Below are 23,327 nucleotides of genomic sequence, written 5' to 3' on the forward strand. Positions count from 1 at the left end.
CTCGTTCCACCAATATTCATAGACATGAAGACATGTGCGACCATTTAGGTAATTTGCAATCCACATGTAGAGGAAGCTGCTAATGGTCAAATTACTGAAGGCATCAAGAATTGCTCCGTGAAGTATATTGTCAAAGGCACCTTTTAATTCTAAGAAAACTGCTTCTACAAGTCAGCACCTCCTTTTTTAGTGTTCATCATTTTTAGTGAGATCAATCCCACATCAAAATCCAGTCATCGTTTCAGGATAAAGTTCATTCTTTTCCATGAACCACTCTAATCTAGTTAGCATCATCCGTTCCATGACCTTACCAACACAAGCTACTGACCGGTAAGACTACAGTTCATAAGGTGCTTTTCCTGTCTTAAGGAAGGCCACCAAATGGTTGGTTTTCCGCAGCTACAGAGCTGTACTCGACCGCCATGTGGCGTTACAGTATGACAGCAGGACTTTCTGACCTTCCACACCCAGGTGACACGGGAGCAGTATATCAAATACCGTCAGGTCCAGGTGCAGATGATCATCTCAAAGCAGAAAGTGCAACATCCAATTCTGGCATCGTGAAAGGAATTTCAAGATGAACATCTTTAGGAGTTGGTGCAGCTCAATACAATGGGAGACATGTTGAAATATTTCAACTGGTCTTTGGTGACTTGCACTTCCGTCAGAGGCTGGCGAAGTGCTAGAGCACGGAAAGAATGTTGCTGAGGAAGAGCACGAAGACTTTGTACTATCTGCCAGATCCTAGAGAGTGGCTTTCGAGGATCCAGTGATGAATAGAAAGTGCTCCACAGTTGCTTTCACATTTTATTGCGAAGCAATACTACTTTAGGTCGCACTTCAGCCCGTTCCGTGGCGAGGCGGCGGTAGGCACCATTGACCTTTAGCGTGACCTCGCTGCGTGACGTCACACCACGTGACCTAGAGTGACGTCACACAAGCTGTGTAAAAACGGGGCCCCATCTCACGCCGTCGCGAGGCGAGGCGGTAGCCACCAACGGCGGCCTAACTCCCGCTCCTCTCACCAGGGGCGCTACGGTCGGTGTGACGTAACACCAGCTGTGTAAAAACGGGGCCCCATCTCATGCCGTCGCGAGGCGAGGCGGTAGCCACCAACGGCGGCCTAACTCCCGCTCCTCTCACCAGGGGCGCTACCGTCAGAGTGGGCATATCTTACGACGCGGAGAAAATGGAGTGTTACCGCACCGTCGGCCAATCGATACTGGAAGATTTTGTAATGGGCACGCTGGTGAGGGAAATGTTTGTCGGCATACACGGATTCGACGGATGACTTCCTCTTAGATGATTCACTGTAAGCCGTAACACTAGCATAACCCAAGACTACCACCAGCCATACTACCAGCTGAGCCGAGAATAACACACTATTGCTTCGCAATCACCAGGCTTAACCAAGCTAAGCCACGGCCGTTTTTTTTTTAAGGTGACGCCATATTTTTCGTTCAGCTTGCCGACATAGGACAAGGTTTAATCAAGATTTAGTTATACACCTTCTTTCTACTCGACAACAGATTATGCGGAACCATTCATACTGGAAGTACAAAAGTGTACAAATCATGTGCAATTTGACAAACTTACACTCACAAACTGTGGTTGTAATGTGTGAAGTAGCTTTTGCTGAGACATAGTTACTAGCGCTAACAAGACTAACAGAAAAAAGTTGGGACAGGACAGAGCGCTCTGTTGTGTCCCAATTTTTTTTTTCCATTAGTCTTGTTAGCGCTAGTAGCTATGTCTCAGCAAATGCATCAACACCAACTAACCCAACTTTCTGTTTTAATTACTATGAAGTAGCTGTCCCATAGAAAGCATCGCAGATCTAAAATAACTGCAAAATGTGTAAAGTGAGACTTTTATGACTATACTAATTAAATAGCTTCCCTTAAGTTGCCTGCAAAGTATAAAGCTGTCCAAGTATAGAGGGGTGGAGGGAAAAAATTGTTGCATTATGTATGAAGCATCATTTAAATTTTAGCATGACACAGTTTCTAATCCTGGCAATTAACTACACACACGGGCACACAAGACTTGCTTAGTTGCAAAAACATAGTACTGCACATAACTAAGCTGCACAGTCAGATGTTACATCTTCAATTTAGCAGGCGGCAACTCTGATGCTTGATGTACCATATTTACTTGAACATAGGTTGAACACGAATACAGATCGATCCCTGCATATTAAACTCGCTAAGTAATAAAGAATTATCATTCGAATCTAGGTCGACCCATATATTTTTAGAAAAATGAAATACTTGGAGCATGACGCACCTATTTACCGTAAGCTCAGCTACTAAGTCTCGCTAGTTAGGAACTGCCAGAGAAGTCAGCCTCGTCAGATGCTTCGCCAGTGTCCTCGGCACCGCAAGCAATGTCGTCCTCTGTGCCATCGAGCGCATTCGGCATGCAGCACTTCCTAAAGCCAGTCTGGATAATCTCCAGACTGCCGTTAAGGTGGGTGAAACATATAAACTCTGTTAGCTCAGTACTTTTGCAGTTTTTATCACAAGTATAGGATGAGAGTCTTTGGTCACAAATATAAGGTGATAGCTCACTTTGGGTAACATTTCTGGAGAGAGAGAGAAAAGAGAGAGAAGTCGGCATATATCCGAATAAATATAGTAAATATTTACTTCTGCTGCTGGTTGTTGCACCTCACACTGCCGGACAAGCAGTGCAATGATTAGCAAAGTAGTAACACAATGAAGTGTCGTAAGGTGATATGAATAGAAAGAATGCAAATGATGTGGTGCATGTTACAGTGCTTTGATCTAACTTTAGAGACCCAGAGCTGAGAGAAAAGAAGTGTTTCAACCCCGTTTATAAGCAGGATTTTTTAACATTCTGGGAGAATATTTTTCGGGATTTCTTGATTCATGCACTACAATTTACAAGGCAGTCAGTTGGTCTAAGCAAATCTGCAGCAAGAAAAATCTGTTTATTTAAGACGCAAGAATTCTACAGCAATACTTTGAAAAGTACAAAGGAACTGTGCCATGGTGAAAACAAGCCTGCAACAATCTATGCTGTGCTACATCATTCACCAGATGGCCCACCACAAATTGTGGAAAGTTAAAGACATATCTTGAGTGTCTTGTGCGTTCTAGGTCAAATTGAAGTACAAGTCAGCAGATCATTGTCTGTACTGGAATGGACCAACTAGCACCAACTACTGCAGTTAAAGCACAGATGAAAAGACGGTAGTGATACAAGCACTCGGCAGAACTACTGTTTGGTTTAGTGAAAGGAGTGCTTACCCGGTTGCGCAATTTCACTTGCAGAGCTGAACATACACAGAGAAGCCATCTCTGTGGCTACTAGACCTGTTCTAATGGAAGGTTTGTGCGTCAATTGCTAAAAGAGCAATGAACAAATTTTGGGACACGAGGATGACATGCTTGACACAGTTTCCTGCTAAGTGGTGTATTTTTCTGAAAAAGAGTAGACGGTGCCACAATAGCTGGTTTGCTGGCTGCCAAGGGCACAAATTTTCCCTTCTGCAGCAAAAAAGTGTGCACCATAGAACTGCAGACCTGCTTTGAAGTCCGCTGCATGGTAGTCTAGGGAAAGTCTATAGGCCTGTCTTGCACGCAGTTCCCAAATCTGAAAGCACTAGTGCAAAAACCACACTTTACGGTTGTGCAGCAACTGAGCCACATCTTCACTGCTGTGACTCGACCGGGGTGGCGTGACTTCCAGTCTCTCGGCTCCAAAGACGGTCCAGGGGACCCGCGGGCCTGCAGGGTTTGACCATCACTAAGATGTATACTTGCATCACATCAATGGGCCGCACGCAATGTGCACAAAAACCTAATTTACTTATTTGTTTGAACTAGGGGCATGCAAATATTCCAAAATGTCAAATAATATAGAATATTATATTTTTAATATTCGTACTCGATTAAAGAACTAGGTATTCGAAAATTTTTGGATATTCGGTTGGCTACGTATATTGCTGGCTGTATGGAAGCAAACACGGTTCTTAGCACTTTTTTCTATCTAATCAAACAATATGTGTCTGATTTTGTGCTGAATTTTGTGATAATGTCATGGCACTGGGCGAAATTTCGCCTGCAAAACGCGCTCAGCTAAGAACGTCTAAGGTTTGCATGAAAGCCAGCTTCTCAGTAGCAAGGGGTATGGGTTTGCTGTAGAGGAGTGCGAATAGTGATTTTTGAGACCGGATTGAATACTTTTCGAATAGCTTTTGAATAATGAACAGCCGTTATCACAACTAATACAAAACGATGTTCACATCCCAGTATTCTTAAAATTAGCAAGTTTCTGTCATTACATAGTACGCTAGGGAGAGTTGTTTAATAAAAGCACAAATGAAACTTAGGAGCAAACAACTAGTTTTTTCGCATGCACACGCTCTTCAGAGAGTGTGAATGATCGCTGCACAACCTCTACAGTATGGCTATCTAAGAGACATAGCCTGCTCCACTACGCAAGTTCTGATGTTTTATGTCTATACTATGCCCATGGGTGTGAAAATTTACCGCACTTTTGCCCCAATTTTACGTTCATTTGGGTACAATTGATGTTGTGAAATATTTGAAAAGTTGGATCCTACGCACTGTGGGAATTTATGTAAGCGAAGCTTTCTGTGCTGTTTGCATTGATTGATGATAATTAGCGGTGATGTTGAGGTTAAATGTTACCTTGCGTGTACCACTACTCTTTGTCTGCGTAGTAGACAAAACATAAAGGGAGGAGTGTTTGCTTGAGGCATTGTTGTGCACCACATTAACCTCTGAGAGGGCTGAGCATTGTCATTGCCTCATAAGAAACATAGCATCTTGGCAGAAGCATTAAACTTGAATTGGATTATGGGGATGTACGTGCCAAAACCACAATTGGATTATGAGGCAGGGTGTAATGGCACACTCCGGATTAATTTTGGCACCGTGGTGTTCTTTAATGTGTCTCTAAATCAAATTGCGTGAGCATTTTTTATTTTGTCCAGACTGAAATATCGCTGTCTCAGTCAAATCCGCGACCTCGAGCAATGCCATAGCTGCAAAGCTATTGCGGCAGGCAGAGAAGTGTTGATCTGACGTGCGACTGCTTCCGCTGTGTCGCCTAGACCCTGTGGTGCACTTTAATGAATGCGACTCTGTTTTTGCATGCCCTGCGTAAGTTGCTCGCTAGACATATTTGAATGGTTTTATTTTTCAGAAATAGCAGAAACGCACCGTACCTTGAACTTAAGTTTATCCAGCGTTTCCTTGCCTTCTTACATCACATTTTCCCTATACCCCCTCCTTGTATTTGTATGGGAACTCCGAGCGTAGAGTGGCAAGGCTGTTATTCACGCGTTTCACGACTGCATCGGTTCTACCTATTCTCTGCCTCCTCTCGCCTTCCTCTCTTCCATTCTATCTAGCTTCCCTCTGGACTTGCATGTTGCTAGAAAGGTAAGCGCTTGCAGGGGGTCACGGATAATTACAGCCTTTAAGACATTAATGTGGCGACGAGCCAGGAGCTCCAGAGAGCATTGCGCACATTCGACGCAGTGCAGTCCAAATGAGTTCCTCGCGCCTACTTTCTTCTCTGCCACACTCCTTCCATGTATATACACGCTCTGAACCACCCCCCCGACACAGTTTGCCGGATAGCAGCAGCAGCAGCAGCAGCAGCAGTGGGAAAATCGAAGGAAAAGGCAAACAAAGCTTCACTTTAACATAATTGCATTTATGAATAGTGACTATTCGATTCGTTATTCGAAAGTTTAGAATATTTGCACACCCCTCGTTTGCTGACAGCGAGGGTGCATGCCACCCCCAATTCTGAGCTTACTGCTTCATAGCAAATGCGATGAGTGGCGGCTGGCACAGAGGCACATGCCTCTGAGTTTAAGGGTGTTTGACATTGTATAATAAGGCACAGGTTGGCAAGAACAAACAGCTAGAGGGAATTGCTTAATTGTCAATGTTAACATTAGCCTTATACACAATCTTTTAATATAACAGCTTACAAGCCTAATTTTTTGCTATTGACAATGTAATTGCGATGTTTTAACATGTTAAACTAACCAAACATGCTAATAAATGCATCAGTATATCATTATTCATTATTAGAAGCTAGGTATTCGTATTTAATTCGTATTCAAAAATTTTGTAGAACACCCGTAGTTCAACATATTGCAGCTGTACAGGCTTATCGTAAGTGTGAGGTGTACAAGATACAGTGCAAAATCAGTGGGTCACAACATATGAAAACCCACCGTGGTGGACCAGTGGCTATGGTATTGTGCTGCTAAGCGCAAGGTTACAGATTTGATCCCAGTTGCAGCGGCCACATTCAGATGGGAGCAGAATGCAACAATGCTCATGTACCACGCATTGGGTACATGTTTAAGGACCCCAGGGGGTCAAAATTAATCTGCAACTTTTCACTACGGCATCCCTCATGATCTGCTGTGCAGTTTCGGGACGTTAAACCCCACAATATTTAACAATATATGAAAGAAATTCAACAGGCAGTAAATATTTTACATGACTGAATAAAACATTTCAGCATCCTATAGTGTGGACAGATTAACTGTATTTGAACATCTCAGCGCATTGATAAAAAGGATATACAAAGGAACCTCGTTGATATGGTTATGAACAATTTCTCACTGCAAACGTTCGCAATCGAGAACACAAGGAATGATCCAATACAGTAACGCTCATATGTTAGCGGTTCATATTGACACGTGTACTTGTTTGTGTTTATCGGTCGACACGTTCCACCGCCTAACAAATGTTATCGCACAGCGCAGGATGCGCCTGCATGTATCGGAAGTTTCTGGAATGTTATCAATGCTTCCATCTGCTGTCTGTGACCGAACCTTGCGTAATCTGATTGCATGTGTGCGCGATGCGAATAATGTAGAACCTTGTGGAAGGCACGCGGGTCCCAGCGATTAGTCTGGAACATTCGACGACTGATGTATAAAAGCCGACGCGCTTGACCCGCTGATCAGATTTTCGCTGATCGCCGACTGTGTTCGCCGCTGTCGCTGTTCTTTGAGTGTAGCCTGTTTTTGAGGGCACAAGTTTGCCCAATAAAACGCTCGTTTCGTCTTTCCCAGTTTTGCTGCTTTCTTCACCGTCACTACCACGTGACATCTGGGGGAGGTGCTTGTGCGTTCATGTACCGAACGCCCCCGCAAAGCCGCGATCTAAGCCCGAAGCCCGAGGACAAAACCAACATCGCCTAAGACCAGTGTGCTAGCCGCAGATTGCAAGGACTGCCCCAGAGCACGGACTTCTACCTGAGACAACAAAGAAGATCGTGGCCAAGACAACCCCAATGGCTGCCCCAGCATTCACCGTTAGTCTGCAACAACCTCAGGACCCACCGACCTTCCATTGAGCAGCGACTGAAGACCCGGAATCCTGGCTGGAGACCTACGAACGAATCACAACTTTCAACAACTGGGACTCCAACGACAAGCTGCGACATGTATACTTCGCCTTAGAAGAGGCCGCCAGAACTTGGTTTGAGAACTGATAGTCGACCATGACAACATGGGACCTGTTCCGCAGCGGCTTCCTGCGCACCTTTAAGAGTGTCGTGTGCAAGGAAAAGGCCTAAGCTATGCTGGACGCCCGAGTGCAGCTACCTAACAAGAACATTGCCATCTTAACGGAAGAAATGAGCCATCTGTTCTGCCACGCCGACCTGGATATGTCCGAGGAGAAGAAAGTCCGCCTACTCACGCGTGGTGTGAAGGAAGAACTTTTCGGCGCAACGATACGAAACCCACCGAAGACCGTAGAAGAGTTCCTTCGCGAGGCCACCAGCATCAAGAAGACACTCGAAATACGGAACCAGCAATTCAACCACCGCACAAACTCTACCAACTACGCAGGAATTCAATCACTGGCCCCTGACGATCTGCGCAAGGTCTTGCCTTCGACGTAGCCTTAAGTGGCCTCGATTGCCAACATCGTGAAATAAGAGGTGCAGCTCATGTACGTCTCCAAGACCTATCCAAGACAGTCTGCAAGACCTATCGCTTGGAGTTCCTCAGGTGCAACCACAATTACCGCAGCCCCAGCCAGAAGCAATGACATACGCCGCCATCAAGGTCCCCTTCCGCGACCGTGCCAGGGCCCTGTAATGCCACAATTCTGTCGTCCGCAGCCACCGCCGCCAGCATGCCCACCCGTCGCCCAACGCACCTACGTGAGGAAGACGGACATTTGGCGAGCCCCAGACCACTGCCCACTCTGCTATCAATGCAGATAAGCCGGCCATGTGTACCGCCAATGCCCATACCGGGAGATGGGACTGCGAGGTTTCGCCGTTAACGCGCCGCGACCACAGCTTGGCAAACGACCTCGCGATATTGCCGACAACCTCACCACCACTCAGTGGAGCCGTCGACGACCGTCCCGTTCACCGTCACTAGGCCCAGCAACCTGTCGCCGCAGCGCCGACCATACACTGGCCCAGCCCGGGGCCGGTCTGCGAGCCCATATCCGGAAAACTAAAAGCAGCAACCGATGGAGGTGCAGTTGCTGTTCGTCGAACTGACAAAGATCCTCCGCCGCCACCGAAGACGCCGAAGAAACTACCTCGACGAGTCAACAACACGCCGCCGTCCCGACGAAGTCTGGAAGCAGAGAATATGCCGACGAAAGACAATGCCACGCGCCAGCCACAGGTCAATGCGACGCAGCCGTGATCCGACGCCAAGACCTAACTGTAACGCAACACAAAGAACCACCGACCTCGACGTGCTTCTCGACGGCCACGCAGTCACCGCCTTAGTACACACAGGAGCTGATTACTCCGTCATGAGTGGAACCATCGCCGCCCAGTTGAAGAAAATTAAGACTGCATTGGAAGGCCCTCAAACTCGGACCGCTGGAGGACACCTCATCACGCCGACTGGAATGTGCACGGCAAGAATTACCGTTCATGACCGGACTTACCCTGCCACCTTCATTATCCTCCAACAGTGTTCACAAGACGTCATTCTTGGCATGGACTTCTTGAACCAACACGGGGCAATCATCGACCTGAAGTCGAAGTCGACAACGCTGTGGGAAGGTCAAGCGATACCCCCCGAGAGATCTCGTAGTCACCCCGCCTTAAGCGTGCTTGAAAGTCAAGTCAGCATCCCGCTCCGCTCCAGCATTGTCATTTCCATCGGCACCAAAACACCTACCGACATAGAAGACGTCATCCAGGGTGACCAACGTCTACTGCTGGACCATGAAATTTGCGTTGCAAGAGGGATCGCTCGACTGCACGGAGGAAAAACGACGGTGTTGCTGACAAACTCCAGCCAGAAGTTCAAACACATCAACAAGGGCACGACGATCACGTAAGTCGAGGAAATTCTGGAAACCAGAAATGCGTTTGTCCTCTCGGATTCTGCCGCATCTACCCCGACGACCATAGTTCTCGAACCAGACTTTAACATAAATCCAAGTCTCCCCATGATTAAGCAGCAACATCTCAGAAGTCTGCTCCGACGATACAAAGGCTGTTTTTCGACGTCATTGAGGATTCAACAGACACCAGTCGCAAAGCATCGCATAATCACCGAAGAGTGCCATTTACCAAGTTTTGACGCGAGAACGTGACGCTGTTAGGCAACAAGTCGACGAAATGCTGAGCGACGACATAATTCAGCCGTCGAAAAGCCCGTGGGCATCTCCTGTAGTCTTGGTGAAGAAAAAGGACGGAACCCTACGCTTCTGCGTCGATTATCGTCGACTAAACATGATCACGAAGAAGGACGTATACCCTCTCCCACGGATAGACGACGCATTGGATCGGCTCTGCAACGCTGAATACTTCTCATCCATGGACCTCAAGTCTGGCTACTGGCAAACAGAAGTCGACGAGAGAGATCGCGAAAAGACCGCCTTCATCACGCCAGACAGCCTCTACGAGTTCAAGGTCATGCCATTGGGACTGTGCTCGGCGCCTGCAACGTTCCAGCGCGTCTGGACACGGTGTTAGCAGGATGGAAGTGGCAGACCTGTCTCGTATACGATGGCGTCGTCGTCTTCGCCAGAAATTTCGACAATCACCTTAGGCGGCTTGCGACAGTACTAGAGGCCATCAAGTCATCAGGGCTCACTCTGAAGCCAGAAAAGTGCCACTTCGCTTACGATGAGCTTCTGTTCCTAGGCCACGTCGTCAACAAGTCTGGAGTCCGGCCCGACCCGCAGAAGATTGCAAAGTCTCCACAGCCCATCGCAAAGTTCCCACAGCCCATCGACAAGAAGGCAGTGCGTCGATTCCTTGGAATGTGGGTCTACTACAGGCGCATTGTCAAGGACTTTTCATGCATCATCGAGCCGCTGACACATCTAACTAAATGTGATGTCGAGTTCAAGTGGGAAACGCCGCAGGCCGACGCATTTGAAGAACTCAAACGATGCATGCAGTTGCCCCCAGTACTTGCGCACTTCGACGAGGACGCCGATACTGAAAGCCACACTGAAACCAGTAGCCTAGGCCTCGGTGCCACCCTAGTCCAGACAAAAGACGGACTTGAACGCATGATAGCTTATGCTAGCTGGTCGTTGTCAAAAGCGGAAGGTAATTATTCTACAACCGAAAAGGAATGCCTCGCCATCGTTTGGGCTACAGCAAAATTTCGCCCTTACCTTTATGGCAGGCCATTTAAAGTCATCAGCGACCATCACGCCATGTGTTGGCTAGGGAAATTAAAGGACCCTTCAGGACGGCTGGTGCGGTGGAGCCTAAGACTGCAAGAATATGATATCACTGTAACCTACAAGTCCGGACGAAAACACTCTGATGCCGATTGCCTATCCCGCACCCCCATTGACTCGCCTCCGTAAGATGACGAGGATGACGATGCCTTCCTTGGCATATTAAGTGCGGAAGACTTCGCTGAACAGCAACGAGCAGACCAGGAGCTGAAAAACCTCGTCGAGTATTTGGAAGGGCACATCAACGTTGTCCCTAGGGTATTCAAGCGAGGATTGTCTTCGTTTGCTGTTCAAAACAACCTACTCGTAAAGAAGAACTTCTCACCAGTCCGCGCCAACTACCTTCTTGTTGTTCCCTCAGGGCTGCGTCCAGAAGTATTGCACGCCCTACATGACGATTCGACCACTGGACACCTCGGATTCTCCCGGACACTATCGAGGATACAGGAAAGGTATTATTGGCCTCGCCTAACTGCAGACGTCGCCCGTTATGTAGGAACATGCCGAGACTGTCAGTGATGCAAGACACCACCGACAAGGCCAGCGGGATTGCTACAGCCAATCGAGCATCCTTGCCGACCATTTCAGCAGATCGGGATGAACTTGTTGGGACCCTTTACGACGTCAACAACCGGAAAGAAGTGGATCGTCGTGGCGACGAACTACCTCACCCACTTCGCTGAAACGAAAGCACTGCCGAAAGGTAGCGCAGCCGAAGTGGCGAAATTCTTTGTTGAGAACATCTTGCTGCGACATGGCGCCCCAGAAGTCCTCATCACCGACAGAGGAACGGCCTTTACAGCGGAGCTCACCCAAGCCATTCAGCAGTACAGTCAGACAAGGCACAGGAGGACAACTGCCTACCACCCACAGATGAATGGTCTTATGGAGTGCCTGAATAAGACCCTCGCAGACATGCTAGCAATGTACGTCGACGTCGAGCACAAGACCTGGGATGCCGTCCTGCCGTACAAAACATTCGCTTACAACATGGCGGTGCAAGAAGCAACACAGACCATGCCGTTTAAGCTGGTTTACGGCAGGAACCCGACGACGATGCTCGACACCAGGCTGCCACACATCACTGATGAAGAGAATCTTGACGTCGCTACCTGTCTTCAACGCGCCGAAGAAGTCCGACAGCTCGCCCGCCTACGGATCAAGAGCCAGCAGCCTACCGACAGCCGACACTACAACCTCCGACGACGCTTCGTCGAGTACCAGCCCGGCGACCGTGTTTGGGTATGGACCCTGATATGCCGACGAGAACCGAGTGAGAAACTATTACGGCGCTATTTCGGACCCTACAACGTCGTTCGACGTATTGGCACACTGGACTACGAGGTCGTGCCAGACGGCATTTCGCATTCACAGCGGCGCCGCGCAGGATCTAAAGTGGTCCATGTGGTGCGTCTTAAACCCTATTACGGACGCTGACTAACTTCCCTATTTTGTTGGTTTCTTTGTTACAGGTGTTTTTCTTTATAGCTTTCATTTGTTTGCAGCATCGGATCGATGCTGTTTAAGAGGGGGGTATTGACACGTGTACTTGTTTGTCTTTATCGGGCGACACGTTTCACCGCCTAACAAATGTTATCGCACAGCACAGGACGCGCCTGCATGTATCGGAAGTTTCTGGAATGTTATCGATGCTTCCATCCGCTGTCTGTGACCGAACCTTGTGTAATCTGATTGCATGTGTGCGTGACCCGAATAATGTAGAACTTTGTGGAGCACGCGGGTCCCAGCGATTACTCTGGAACATTCGACGACTGATTTATAAAAGCCGACGCGCTTTACCTGCTGATCAGATTTTGGACGATCGCCAACTGTGTTCGCCGCTGTCGCCGTTCTTTGAGTGGAGGCTGTTTTTGAGGGCACAAGTTCGCCCAATAAAACGCTAGTTTCGTCTTTCCCAGTTTGGCTGCTTTTTTCACCGTCACTACCACGTGACAATATGTTCCCGGAAAACACGATCTTTTGGCATGAACATTCATGAACATTGCCAAACTGTGAGTGTATGATATGTTTTGCTGCTGCTAGATCCAATGTGAACAAGAAAATGCGTGATCGAGAACAGCAGCTGCCCGCCTTGGCAGCTTCACCGCAATAGGCACGGGGCACAGAATGAGTTTGGATCGGTGGCACTTTCATACGACGGTGCCACATATGTAATGGCATGTGACGGCCGAGGCGGGGGCAGAAGCTGCCGCCGCTGGCTACGTTGATTGAATGTGTTCCGTCATTTCTTCTGATTTGCGTTCTGCATTGCATTTTATTGGGCTAGCAATTATATGGAGACTCCAAGCGCATTTCTGCCGTTGGCGTCACCGTGAGGTTCCGTATAAAGTCCAAGAGCAATAGGTAACTGTCGCCATGCGCCCTAAACTGTATGTGCGAGTGAAAGCGTGCAAGGGGAGGAAGGGGGGGGGGCAGCGTTCTACTCTGTACTACTCTGGCGGCAACTATGCATGTGGCGGCTGTGCGTGGTCGCATGGCCGTATCTTGAGAGCAATTTGTGTTGGGGGCAGAGTCTAGGTGCGTCCACGGCTCATAGCTTTGTGCGTGCTATGTGTTCTCCGCGCTCACTTTGTGTTAAAGTGATATACAACACGAGCGTCACTTAGATCGCTGCTGCGGCCGCGTTTCCTCACGCCAGCGTTTTGACAGCCAGTTTCTGCGGTGATAGAGTGAGAGGTGTTTGCTTGTGAGTGCGTGATACCATGATTGCTAATTTAGTTAGTGTGCCTATGTTTACCAGTTCATATGGCCGGTAAAACTACTATCCTTACTCCGTATAGCTGTCCACTAATTTGCTATCATAATCGATGCTTCACCTGTAGTTTGGAACTGCAACTTTTTTGGGTGCACGCACAGTTACTGAAACATTACTGAAGCTGGTGGGGCCATTCGTTTCAATTGGTTTTCATCGCGGCATCATCAAATGCTATGGCAGGAAGCCTGGGTAAGCGCAGTGTGTAAGCAACGCTAGCTACATACAGTGTTCAACAAATGAAACGCGATACCTGGCGTGCATCGCCGCCAGCGCTTTTTGCACCGACTGTGAAGGAATCTTGGCATTTTACGTGCCAAAACCATGATTTGATTATGAGGTATGCTGTAGTGGGGAACTCCAGATTAACTTTAACCACCAAAGATCTTTAACATGCCCCAATGCACGGGACACGGGCGTTCTTGCATTTTGCCCCCATCGAAATGGGGTCGCCGCGACTGGGATTTGACCCTGCAACCTTGTGCATTGTGCCAACTGTGAGCGCCGGGGTCGCTGAGCTGATGCATCGTGGTATAAGACTGAAGTTTGAGACAGTGTAACGCATTGTGATTGCATTTGGTCTCTCGGCGATCGCCGATGGTGAAAAAAAAAAAAGAAGAGAGCCTCCGCACGCTCTGTTTTGGACTCCCTCCGTGGACTCGTTTTTTACTTTATATACTACCTGATGCCATGAATGTGACAAGCCTTACACAAACGGCGACCTTTCTTCAGAGCACACACAAGAAAATGCGGTTTCTGGTACGTCAGGCCTTAAAAACCGTAAGGCGAAGTCAGTGGATGTGCCGTGTGCACCTTTGTCCCGTCATCTGCTTCACATGCCAGTACTCTTACTGTTGCCGTTCATGCGCTTTTCGCCAGCTAGCTGCTAGTGTCTTGCGATGACCACCCGGTGCTTATACTCGCCTGCCCATCTCATGTGAAAACACTGCCGCAGGCCCAGTACCAGCAAATCACTTCCCAGGTCGTCGCATGTCGCATTCGCAGCCATCGCCGCCAACCCTATTGCAATAAGCATCTTCAGCTATATGTTTCACAACGCACGGGGCATAGTGCCGTTGGAACCATCCGTAGTGCATGCTTTTAGTGGGTGATTGCGATCGTATGGTATGCTTTCCGGCCACTAGGTCCCATGTAAACAAGAAACAGTGGAAGGCACGTGCAATCGAGAAAGTAACCGCCTGCACGTCTCATGTGAAAACTCCGGCGCGCTCAGTTTCTTATACCAGTACCAGCAAATCTCCTCCCGGGTTATCGAATGCCGCATTCACAGCTATTACAATAAGCATCTTCACCTGTCTGTTTTACAGCGTGTGGGGCATAGTGCCATTGGAAGAGTGTGTACTGCACGCTTTTAGAGGGCGATGATCCAAATACAGTGCCATTCCCTGACACAGGTGCTGCGATGTGAGCATTATGTTTTGCTCCAGTGGCATCTGGTGTTGCCCGCCAGCTAAATTTCATTTGTTTCCCGTCGCTGTCCTTAAACACTACGCCATAGGAAAACAACAAGATGTGTCTTGAACCGCCGAAGCCCCACCAGCTCCACGCCTCCCGGCATATCATGCCTCATGCACAACAATTAATGCAACGCTTCACATTACATAGATGTGAACTACAGCTGAGTTTGTCAAAGTTTTTAGTTACTTCAGATCATAAGTTTTCCCTGTTAATGCGTTTTTCTTTCTAAACTGTATGAACGAGGTTCTACTGTAACATATTTAATGCATGATAGTGTCTAGTGGATGCAGCTATTCAGCTGCCTTCAAACTAGGCAATTGATTGAACCATCCAGTGGCTATCAGGTGTGAAATTGAAACAAACACATAGTCAAAATAACTGTTTGCTGTAGTTGTGGACAACTTTCTATGGCAATGAAGGGAAAGCTACGGAGACCAAGAACACACAAGTGAGGGCGCTTCTGAAAAGAGTCCCGTGTTTTCATCCACGTTAGTTTAAGTTGGGGAAGAGAAAATATAAACATCTTATTAGGAACAATTAAATAAGATAAAACACACCACTGAATGTAAAAGTTTACTTACTTTGCGGCTTTTCCCTTACTTTTTCCTTTTCCCTTTCCCTTCACTGCCATCGAAAGCAGCGTTTTCAACTTTTCCCAGAGAAAGAAGCAGTCAAAGATTAGAAAGTGCGCCTTTACGTTGCGTGCATGGACTTCACTGTTCTTGAATGCTCCAATAAGCCACCATTCGTCGCGACTGCGAGGGGCGTCCCAAGCTGATTTCTGTATATAGAATTATCGATATACCAAACTATTTCGCTGTCCCCTTCGAGTTCGATATATCCTGGTTCGCCTGTAGAAACAGATATATACTGAGTGTTCGCCGTCATTTTGCTTGCAAGGCGTGCATGAGCTGATAGTATCTTCTCTAGCAAACCAGCAATAGATTACAGCAAGCTTCTTACTCGCGTTGCTTTCAAGATGAGTGTGCACCATCGAGTTTGCTGGTGGATGCTCACACGCCATGCCTCACTTTCCCTATGGCCATGTGTCCCTGAGGCTGGATTCCCTAACAATCCACTTCATTTTTCATTCTTCTGGCTCTTTGCCATTAGTTCAGGCGCAGCTCGGAGGTGACTGCACTGACATTTTTGCTGGGATCATACCCTCGGTGAGACACATTATAAGAACGAAAAATTAAATGGAATGTGACACAATACAGGCCCTCGTTGTGCCAAACCTATTTAAAACATAAAAATAGGTTGCTTGAATTTTACTACATTTGTAAAAAAGTAATTCAGCCAGTTTACCATTTCTTAATAAACCCTGCCTAACACAACACACACACGAGACATTTTTGTCGCCGTAATGTCACCCAAAAGATTCCTTGCTTGTGTTTCCTCAAAGTAAGCCAACCTGAAGAATTTGAATTTGCTATAAAAATTTGACCCTGGGGACATGCATTTATAGAAAAAATTTCACCCTTAAAGAGTTAAGCAAGATTGTGCAAAGAAAGTGGCAGGCTTGGCATATCATGTGTACACATAATTGTAGAACAAAAATGCGAACTAGCAATTTGAACATATAGAATTGGTTCTGACCTTCCAGCAGGTACCTTAAATTGAGAGATCTAAGAGTATTACAAAGATGCACAACTCTCGATCAGATGAGGGAACGAAAATGTCAGGTAAAAAAATATAAGGCTATTGATCAAAATATCAGTTGGAAGCACAGTGCCAGTCCAGCCTTTGTTGTCTTCCTGTGTTCCCCAGTCTGTTTATGCTGCTAGCTGCCATTCGTGTTGAAACAATTTGCCAAACAGAAAGTATTGTGGTAGAGCAAGTTGGCAACAAGTGAGCCATGCGCCATACTTTTCGTAACCCACAGTGCTCCTGCTGCCCATTTTGTTGGGCGTTACTGACCGTGAGAGCGGCATGCCAAGCCGCTGCAAGGATGGGGCAGGCAGGCGCCAGCAGTTTCCTCCCCGAGGGCGCTCAGGCCCTAGAGCTTGCAGGGCGTCCAGCAGTTGCCTACGTGCCACAGGGGCACCTTCCCACTTGGATTGGAACTGACGCACTAGCTCCCCCTGGCTGCAGCAGGCACGTCCATGCACCAGTCGACCCAGCAGCTGCAGGGCTACATGCAGAGAGATGTTTTCAGGGACAGTCCTAAAGAACATAGGGTTTACTACAGAACTTGTTAGAGGGAACTCTAGTGCTAGTGTCTATGGGAGCAGCAAGTATAGTAGTTCATTTTGTCAAAACTTCCTCCTGGCTTCAAATGGCTTGTTGACTTCATAAATTGACAATTCTAAACAGAATATTACTTTATAAATGCAACTATTTTCAATGTTTATGCATACGTGCAGAAGCTTATTGCCTTCATGCATTTAGAAAAATAAGACTTCTTGGAAATTTAAAAAGATCATTATTATTTATGTCCAGTGCAGGACGAAGCCCTCACCCAGTGATCTCCAATAAACCCTGTCTTGCACCAGTTGACCACACCTTACGCCTACAAACTTCTTAATTTCATCACACCACCTATTTCTCTGCCCTTCTCAGCTACGCTGCCCTTCTCTTGGCACCCATACCTTAACTTTAATAGACCACCCTGCCCTGCACATTACGTGGCCCTGTGCAGCTACACTTTCCCCTCTTAATGTCAGCTAGAATATAGACTACTACTGTTCGCTCTCTGATCCACATTGCTGTATTTCTGTCTTCAAAGGTTACGTCTAACATTTTTCATTCCATCACTCCTTCCATGGTCCTTAATTAACTGCTCCTCAGGCAAGCAGGGATGGAGGTGTGCCCCGGCGTCTATGTGCGGGCATTCACCTGTCCTGTCGTCCCTATGCCTCTCCCTTTTTCCATTCGCACAGGTTGTAGTAGTTGGCCTTTGCCATGGACCAGTTTGCGCCAACGTTTGCACTTTTTGTGGCCTGAGCATGCGCGCAGTGGCATGCTAGATTATGCAAGGTGGTGGTTGACGCGGCCCGGATGCTCACTAAGCCTGAACCCATGGTGGTCGGTATTCCTGTCAGATGCAAGACCTCTGCAAGCTTCTTTGTTAACCTCTAAGTTTCTGCCCCATATGTTGGTACTGGTAGGATGCCATGATTATATATTTTTCTTTCCAATGCTGGTAATAAATAATGCCACAAGACTATGCACTGCTGTCTTGTCGTCCATCTTTGTGGATACCTGCATCCTTTACTTGCATATACACAAACATCTGGCAAATTTTGTAGTACGGAGGTTCAGGACAAAGGGACAACCATTGTTCTCACTTGAAAAACCGACTAGCCTCACATGAAGTAGCAGTAGCACCATACCTAAATGCAAGTCACTGGACAGGAAGTCAACAACATGCTGCCATGTCTATTCATCATTTAAAGGAGCTCCATCTTTTTTTCTTTTTTTTCTGCCAACCATAAGCACAGCATGCAATGTGTACTTGCAACTCGTGATGCTATATGGCAATCATTAGTTGTCTAATGTGGGCATTTATCTGGAGTTCTATAGAGCAAGCGTATTTTTACTTTAGTTTGGTGCACTTGGCCATGGGTGCAGAAGCAGTTTTATCATAACACAGATACACGCCTGCTTTCACTTTGTGGCCTCACTACAAGATAACTCATGCCCACGATAAACCTATGTTGTTCCTTATAAGGATTCTAAAATTTAGTCTGTCCAAATTTCATGCAAAACGTCATAAGTGTTGCCAGTGGTATTTACCATCATCGGGCAGACTTTCCTCTTGCCAGCTGGGACGCAACGGTCCTGGCTTCAACCGCACGGCCGCAAAGCGTGCCAGCAGTCCAATGTCCTGCCCACTGACCACCAGAGGCTGCAGCCTTGGACCTTTAGCACCATTCTCACGCAGCTCATCCTGGAGTTCCAGCTGCCGCACCTGAAGTGCAGCAGCTGAGGGGCCACCGCCTTCTTCTTCATCTTCAGACAGGTACCCGTGAGGCACAAAGACTTCATTGTCAACTTCATAATCATCAGGCTCGCTCTCTGGCTCGCTGCCTGACAAGCTCTCGCCAGGCTCTTCGTCCCACTCGGCCTCACTGTCCACCTCGTAGTCCAGTGTCTGTTTCAAATTGTACAGATTTTACAAATGAGTAAAGGTGTCTTTCGTAAAGTGTCCGAAGTGCAATACTGTGGCGGCAAAAGGTACATAAGCAGGACTCACGATTTGTAAATTAAAGTGCTGTGAACCGCTGGAAATTAAGTGATGAAAGCTACATGTGTGGCTTAAGATGCAATTGTTTTACTATTTACTTTGACAAGGTTGTGTGACTACAATATTGGGGGCAAGGTATATTTATGACGACCTTGCAACAGCAGGTTCACAGATTAAGAGGTTTTTCTACGTCACTAGATGTTCAAAATATTATACCAACAAGGGCCTAATACAGAAACACCTACAGAATACAGAAATACCTCAGTGTTCTGCCTTTCACTACAGGAAAGCTTTGGTTTTTTTCTGCAATACACCTTTGCTTTCTTTCAAATATTAAGTGAACAGCAATAATAGTTGCCAAGACTCTACGTGGAAAGTTATTAGTGGTATGCTGTGACATGGCACTTTCCTTCTTGAAATATTTTTGTTCTTATCACTGTGTGAGAAGGAGTAGTCATTGCGAAACGGTGACAAACCCTCGTACATATGATTAAAAAGGAAGGTGTACAACAGAACCACGAATAATACCAGTTGGACATTCTTTAGGGGGCCACTATATTCTAGGTCACAGAGATGAGTCCACAATCTTGCATCACCTCTACCAGTTGCACCTATGGGCTATGGAAGTGTACATACAATATAAAAGTACACAAGGCAATGTGAAACTAAAGAAAGAAAAAGACAACACAACAAACAAATGCTAATGTAATGAGCAATCAGCAACAAGTGCGATTATCGTGCTGCACATTTATGCTTGCATACAGCAAGCAAAATACGTAGTGCCTCTCCACAGCTTGGTGGAACCAATGTGGTTCAGGCCTTAGAAACATTTGATGCTGTTGTTCGTCTGCATTTATTAATTTATGATGTCTGTTTCCTTACATCGACACTAGTATCACTTGGAGGGCACAGAAAAAAAGAAAGCATAAAATTAACAAACAAATGCATTTGCTGCAAGAGAATCGTCAGTGTGCTGGTGGACATGGTAGCAAGTGCTCCACGTGACATTTCAGACAATGCGTCCGTTTATGTACACCTGATGAAGATGCAAGTTCTAAAGTCAGTATACATGCAGGGCATGACGTGCAAGGCACATGTGAAATTGACTTTATCTACCCTGGAATCTGTATCGAAGGTACAGGATAACGGTGCCTGAAGGCGCCTCGCATCGTGGGCTGTTATGCTGCTACATAAGGCTGGGCAACAAGTACAGTAGCAGCACACAGCAGACTGAGTGAGCTGTAGCGAGAGCCAAAATGTGACGGTCTGCTCCCACCTTCTGCGTCATGTCACGACACGTGCTCCTCCCGTGAAACCATACTGAAGCTTGTTCATAGAAAAGCTCATATAGTAAATTATTTAGGGCACTTTGAGGCTTGCCAGTGTATTTTTCTGTGGGTTTCAGGTCCAGGACCTTCATTTAATGCAAAAGTGAAAAGTAGAGAATATCACGACAGTAATCCCTTAAGCCAGATTAGGTTCTCTGTGGAAATATGCCAACACTCACCTGGTCCTTTGCCCAGGGATTGCGCCCCGACACTGTGTGACTTCGTCGGCGCCAGGTTCCCCAGTATGCAGGCCGCACATTTTCGCAAAACTGGAGCAACTTGGCTCGAGGTGCTGATCGAGGTTCACGAACATGCCGATGCCACTGTTCTCTTCGAGGGTTGAACTGGATATCTGCAGCACACTGGAAACACACCATGCCATAGCCTAATAATGCCATCTGACAAACTTTCATTCAACACTTTTGTTCCTGCTGCAGGCCTGCTGATTTTTGGTGGTTCTGGATTTTAATTTTTATTTGATATGTTACTTGCAATGTACATACTGTGACATAACAGATAGAGATGGCTCCTACAATAAAATCAATGTTGAATTAGCCAGCTGAGTTTTTTCAGTTATTTGCATGGAATCATTGGTGATACTGTGTTACTGCACTGGCCAAGAACCTAAAAGGCAAACTTGTAGCACTTAAAGAGGGCCCTGAACCATTCCTCGGGCTTGGTGAAATAACATGATCCGTGGATAGCATACGCTGCTGTGAACATCTCAGCCAAGTTTCGCTGTTGTACGCGGTGCTTGGAGCTCACAAGTAGATAGTGATGTCACCTTTCTTTCAAAAACTCTCTTTTCAACAGAAGCCTGCCTTCTTATTTTCTTAAGGAGGCAGGCTTTACGTTTTATTTCGTAATAAATCGGATTCCTACACATGACTGCTATTGGTAGCTGCGGTCAGCTACAGAGTGTAGATACAGCGGCCATTGTGGGTTGCCGCCACAAGTCCATTGGCTAATTGCACTGTGGCTCTGTGGCATTTCGCTTATGCTTAGCGCGTCGTAGGCACCAAAATCAGAAGTGGTGGCGTCTATGTTAACATCCGGAATGAAATCTGAACTGCATGCCAAGGCGACAATTAGAAAGCGGGGTGTTGTGGGCATGCCCCACTGCGCCGTAGCCTTCACAGTGCAAGGCATCGAAGAAGGAGCAGGAGCACAGCGGAGGCCGTGTTTGATTTCCAATAATGCACTTCTGCTGAATGCATTGAAGTACTTTGTGCAGCAAAGTATTTCTGACATAGCCTAGTTTCACTTCAAATGTCTTTCTCCACTTTGATAAAAAGTGGTTCAAGGCCCCTTTAAATGTCCCTACCAGTGCATACTTTTTAGAGCCAATGTTGTACTGTGGAAACACTAGAGCACCCTGAACTTTAACTGCTATAACTGAGCATATTTAGCAGTACTGCCTTACATACTTGTGGCTAATCTGCAAACAGAACAATATTTGTATGGACATGTTCAGCATGTCAATAGCTAAACTGTGGTGTTTAAACACCCCGAAACTGCACAGAGGGTTCTGAAGGATACCATATGTGATGGAGGGCTCCGGATTATTTTTGACCTCCTTTAGCTTGCACATTCTTTAACATTAATCCAGATCATGGCAAGCAGTGCGCATTTGAACTAGGGACTTCAGTAATTCCAGCACATACAACAGTGGGCAAATATCCACATTAATAGCTTCTATAATTTTCAATACAGCTGTGCTGATCAATGAAAACTGTGGTCTATTCAGGCCTTAGTGGCTGCTGTAGCTGACCTCTGACTGCAGGAAGCGGTCCATCAGCAGGTGGTCGAAACGTTCTCTAACGCCGGCAGGTACAGCTGGTGCCAGAGTCATGCCTGCTTTCAACTCGAATGGTCTAAATGTCCCCTGCAGAAAACCACAAACACTATTCACTCTCTCGTAAGGAAGCTGCAGTGCCCCGCCATGTTATTTTTTTATCTTTTAAAATAAAAAGTGGCACGGCAAGCGACGCTATACACAAGTATATTTACAGATCTATATGCTGCATTTGGCCAAAAGGCAACAGCCCGTGCTAGCTGCAAATCGTCGTCGTCTTCACACCACTTGCCTCTTTGTCCTTGGACATGGGGAATACTGGTGCATAGTACTACCCTGGGTGGCAAAAGCGCCGTCCTGGAGCAACTAAGGGCCAGGCTCGGAAGCAGTGCCTGGAGCTTACTGACGAGCACAACATCACTGGATGCTAGAGTAGAGGGTGAGGTAGAATTGACCGGAGCAATTTCGTAGGTCACTGGCATCACCTGCGCAGCACGCAGTAGGGGCCCAAGTACTGGGAAAGGAGCTTTTCTGAAAGTGCCACATGATGAGAGGGTGACCACGAGCACAAGGCAAGAACTGTATGTCACGGTGGCGGGCGTTGTACAGATGCTGCTGAGTAGTTTGAGGCCGTCAGTCGAGTATGTGCAAGCTGGCGTGCATGGTCGGCCAATGAGTTGGCGTTGCACACATACTCGTTTATTGGGGTAGCAGCAGGAGAAAGTGAAGTATCAAGGGCAAAGTCGGTTCGCGGCCATACAATAGATAAAATGGAGAAAATCCCACGGTGCCATGGCAAGAAGAGATGGAGGCAAATGTGATGTAAAGAAGGACAATGTCTCATTCATGATGGTCCTTTGAAACATACATGGACAGCATGTCTGTGAGGGTACGTTTGAACCTCTCCATCAATCCATTGATTTGAGGATGGCATGAGGTGGTCAGCTTGTGTTGAGTGTAGCAGGAACGAACAATGTCTGAGATAACTTTCGATAAAAAGTTACAACCATGGACAGTAAGCAGCTGTCGCGAGGCGCCATGAAGCAAGATGATG

General features: G+C 46.9%; 1 protein-coding gene and 1 long non-coding RNA gene across 2 annotated transcripts in view; one reads left to right on the forward strand and one right to left on the reverse strand.

Moving 5' to 3' along the window:
• The first annotated feature begins 213 nt into the window (after positions 1-213).
• On the forward strand, positions 214-3,508 carry LOC140216690 (uncharacterized). The gene is made up of 2 exons (XR_011893273.1): positions 214-679; positions 764-3,508. It is a non-coding gene; the product is annotated as an uncharacterized lncRNA (long non-coding RNA).
• LOC126520899 (chromatin assembly factor 1 subunit A-A-like) overlaps positions 2,935-23,327 on the reverse strand; it is a 31,674-nt gene continuing 11,281 nt past the window's right edge. The window contains exons 3-7 of the mRNA XM_050169726.3: positions 22,250-22,363; positions 20,658-20,840; positions 18,700-19,057; positions 16,882-17,095; positions 2,935-3,752 (exon numbers count right to left, since the gene is read on the reverse strand). Of these exons, the coding sequence (XP_050025683.1) occupies positions 3,677-3,752; positions 16,882-17,095; positions 18,700-19,057; positions 20,658-20,840; positions 22,250-22,363 (945 nt within the window). The 3' untranslated portion in view covers positions 2,935-3,676. The remainder of the gene's footprint in view (positions 3,753-16,881; positions 17,096-18,699; positions 19,058-20,657; positions 20,841-22,249; positions 22,364-23,327) is intronic.

This window comes from Dermacentor andersoni, chromosome 3 (genome assembly GCF_023375885.2).
Source record: "Dermacentor andersoni chromosome 3, qqDerAnde1_hic_scaffold, whole genome shotgun sequence".
Classification (NCBI taxonomy): domain Eukaryota; kingdom Metazoa; phylum Arthropoda; class Arachnida; order Ixodida; family Ixodidae; genus Dermacentor; species Dermacentor andersoni.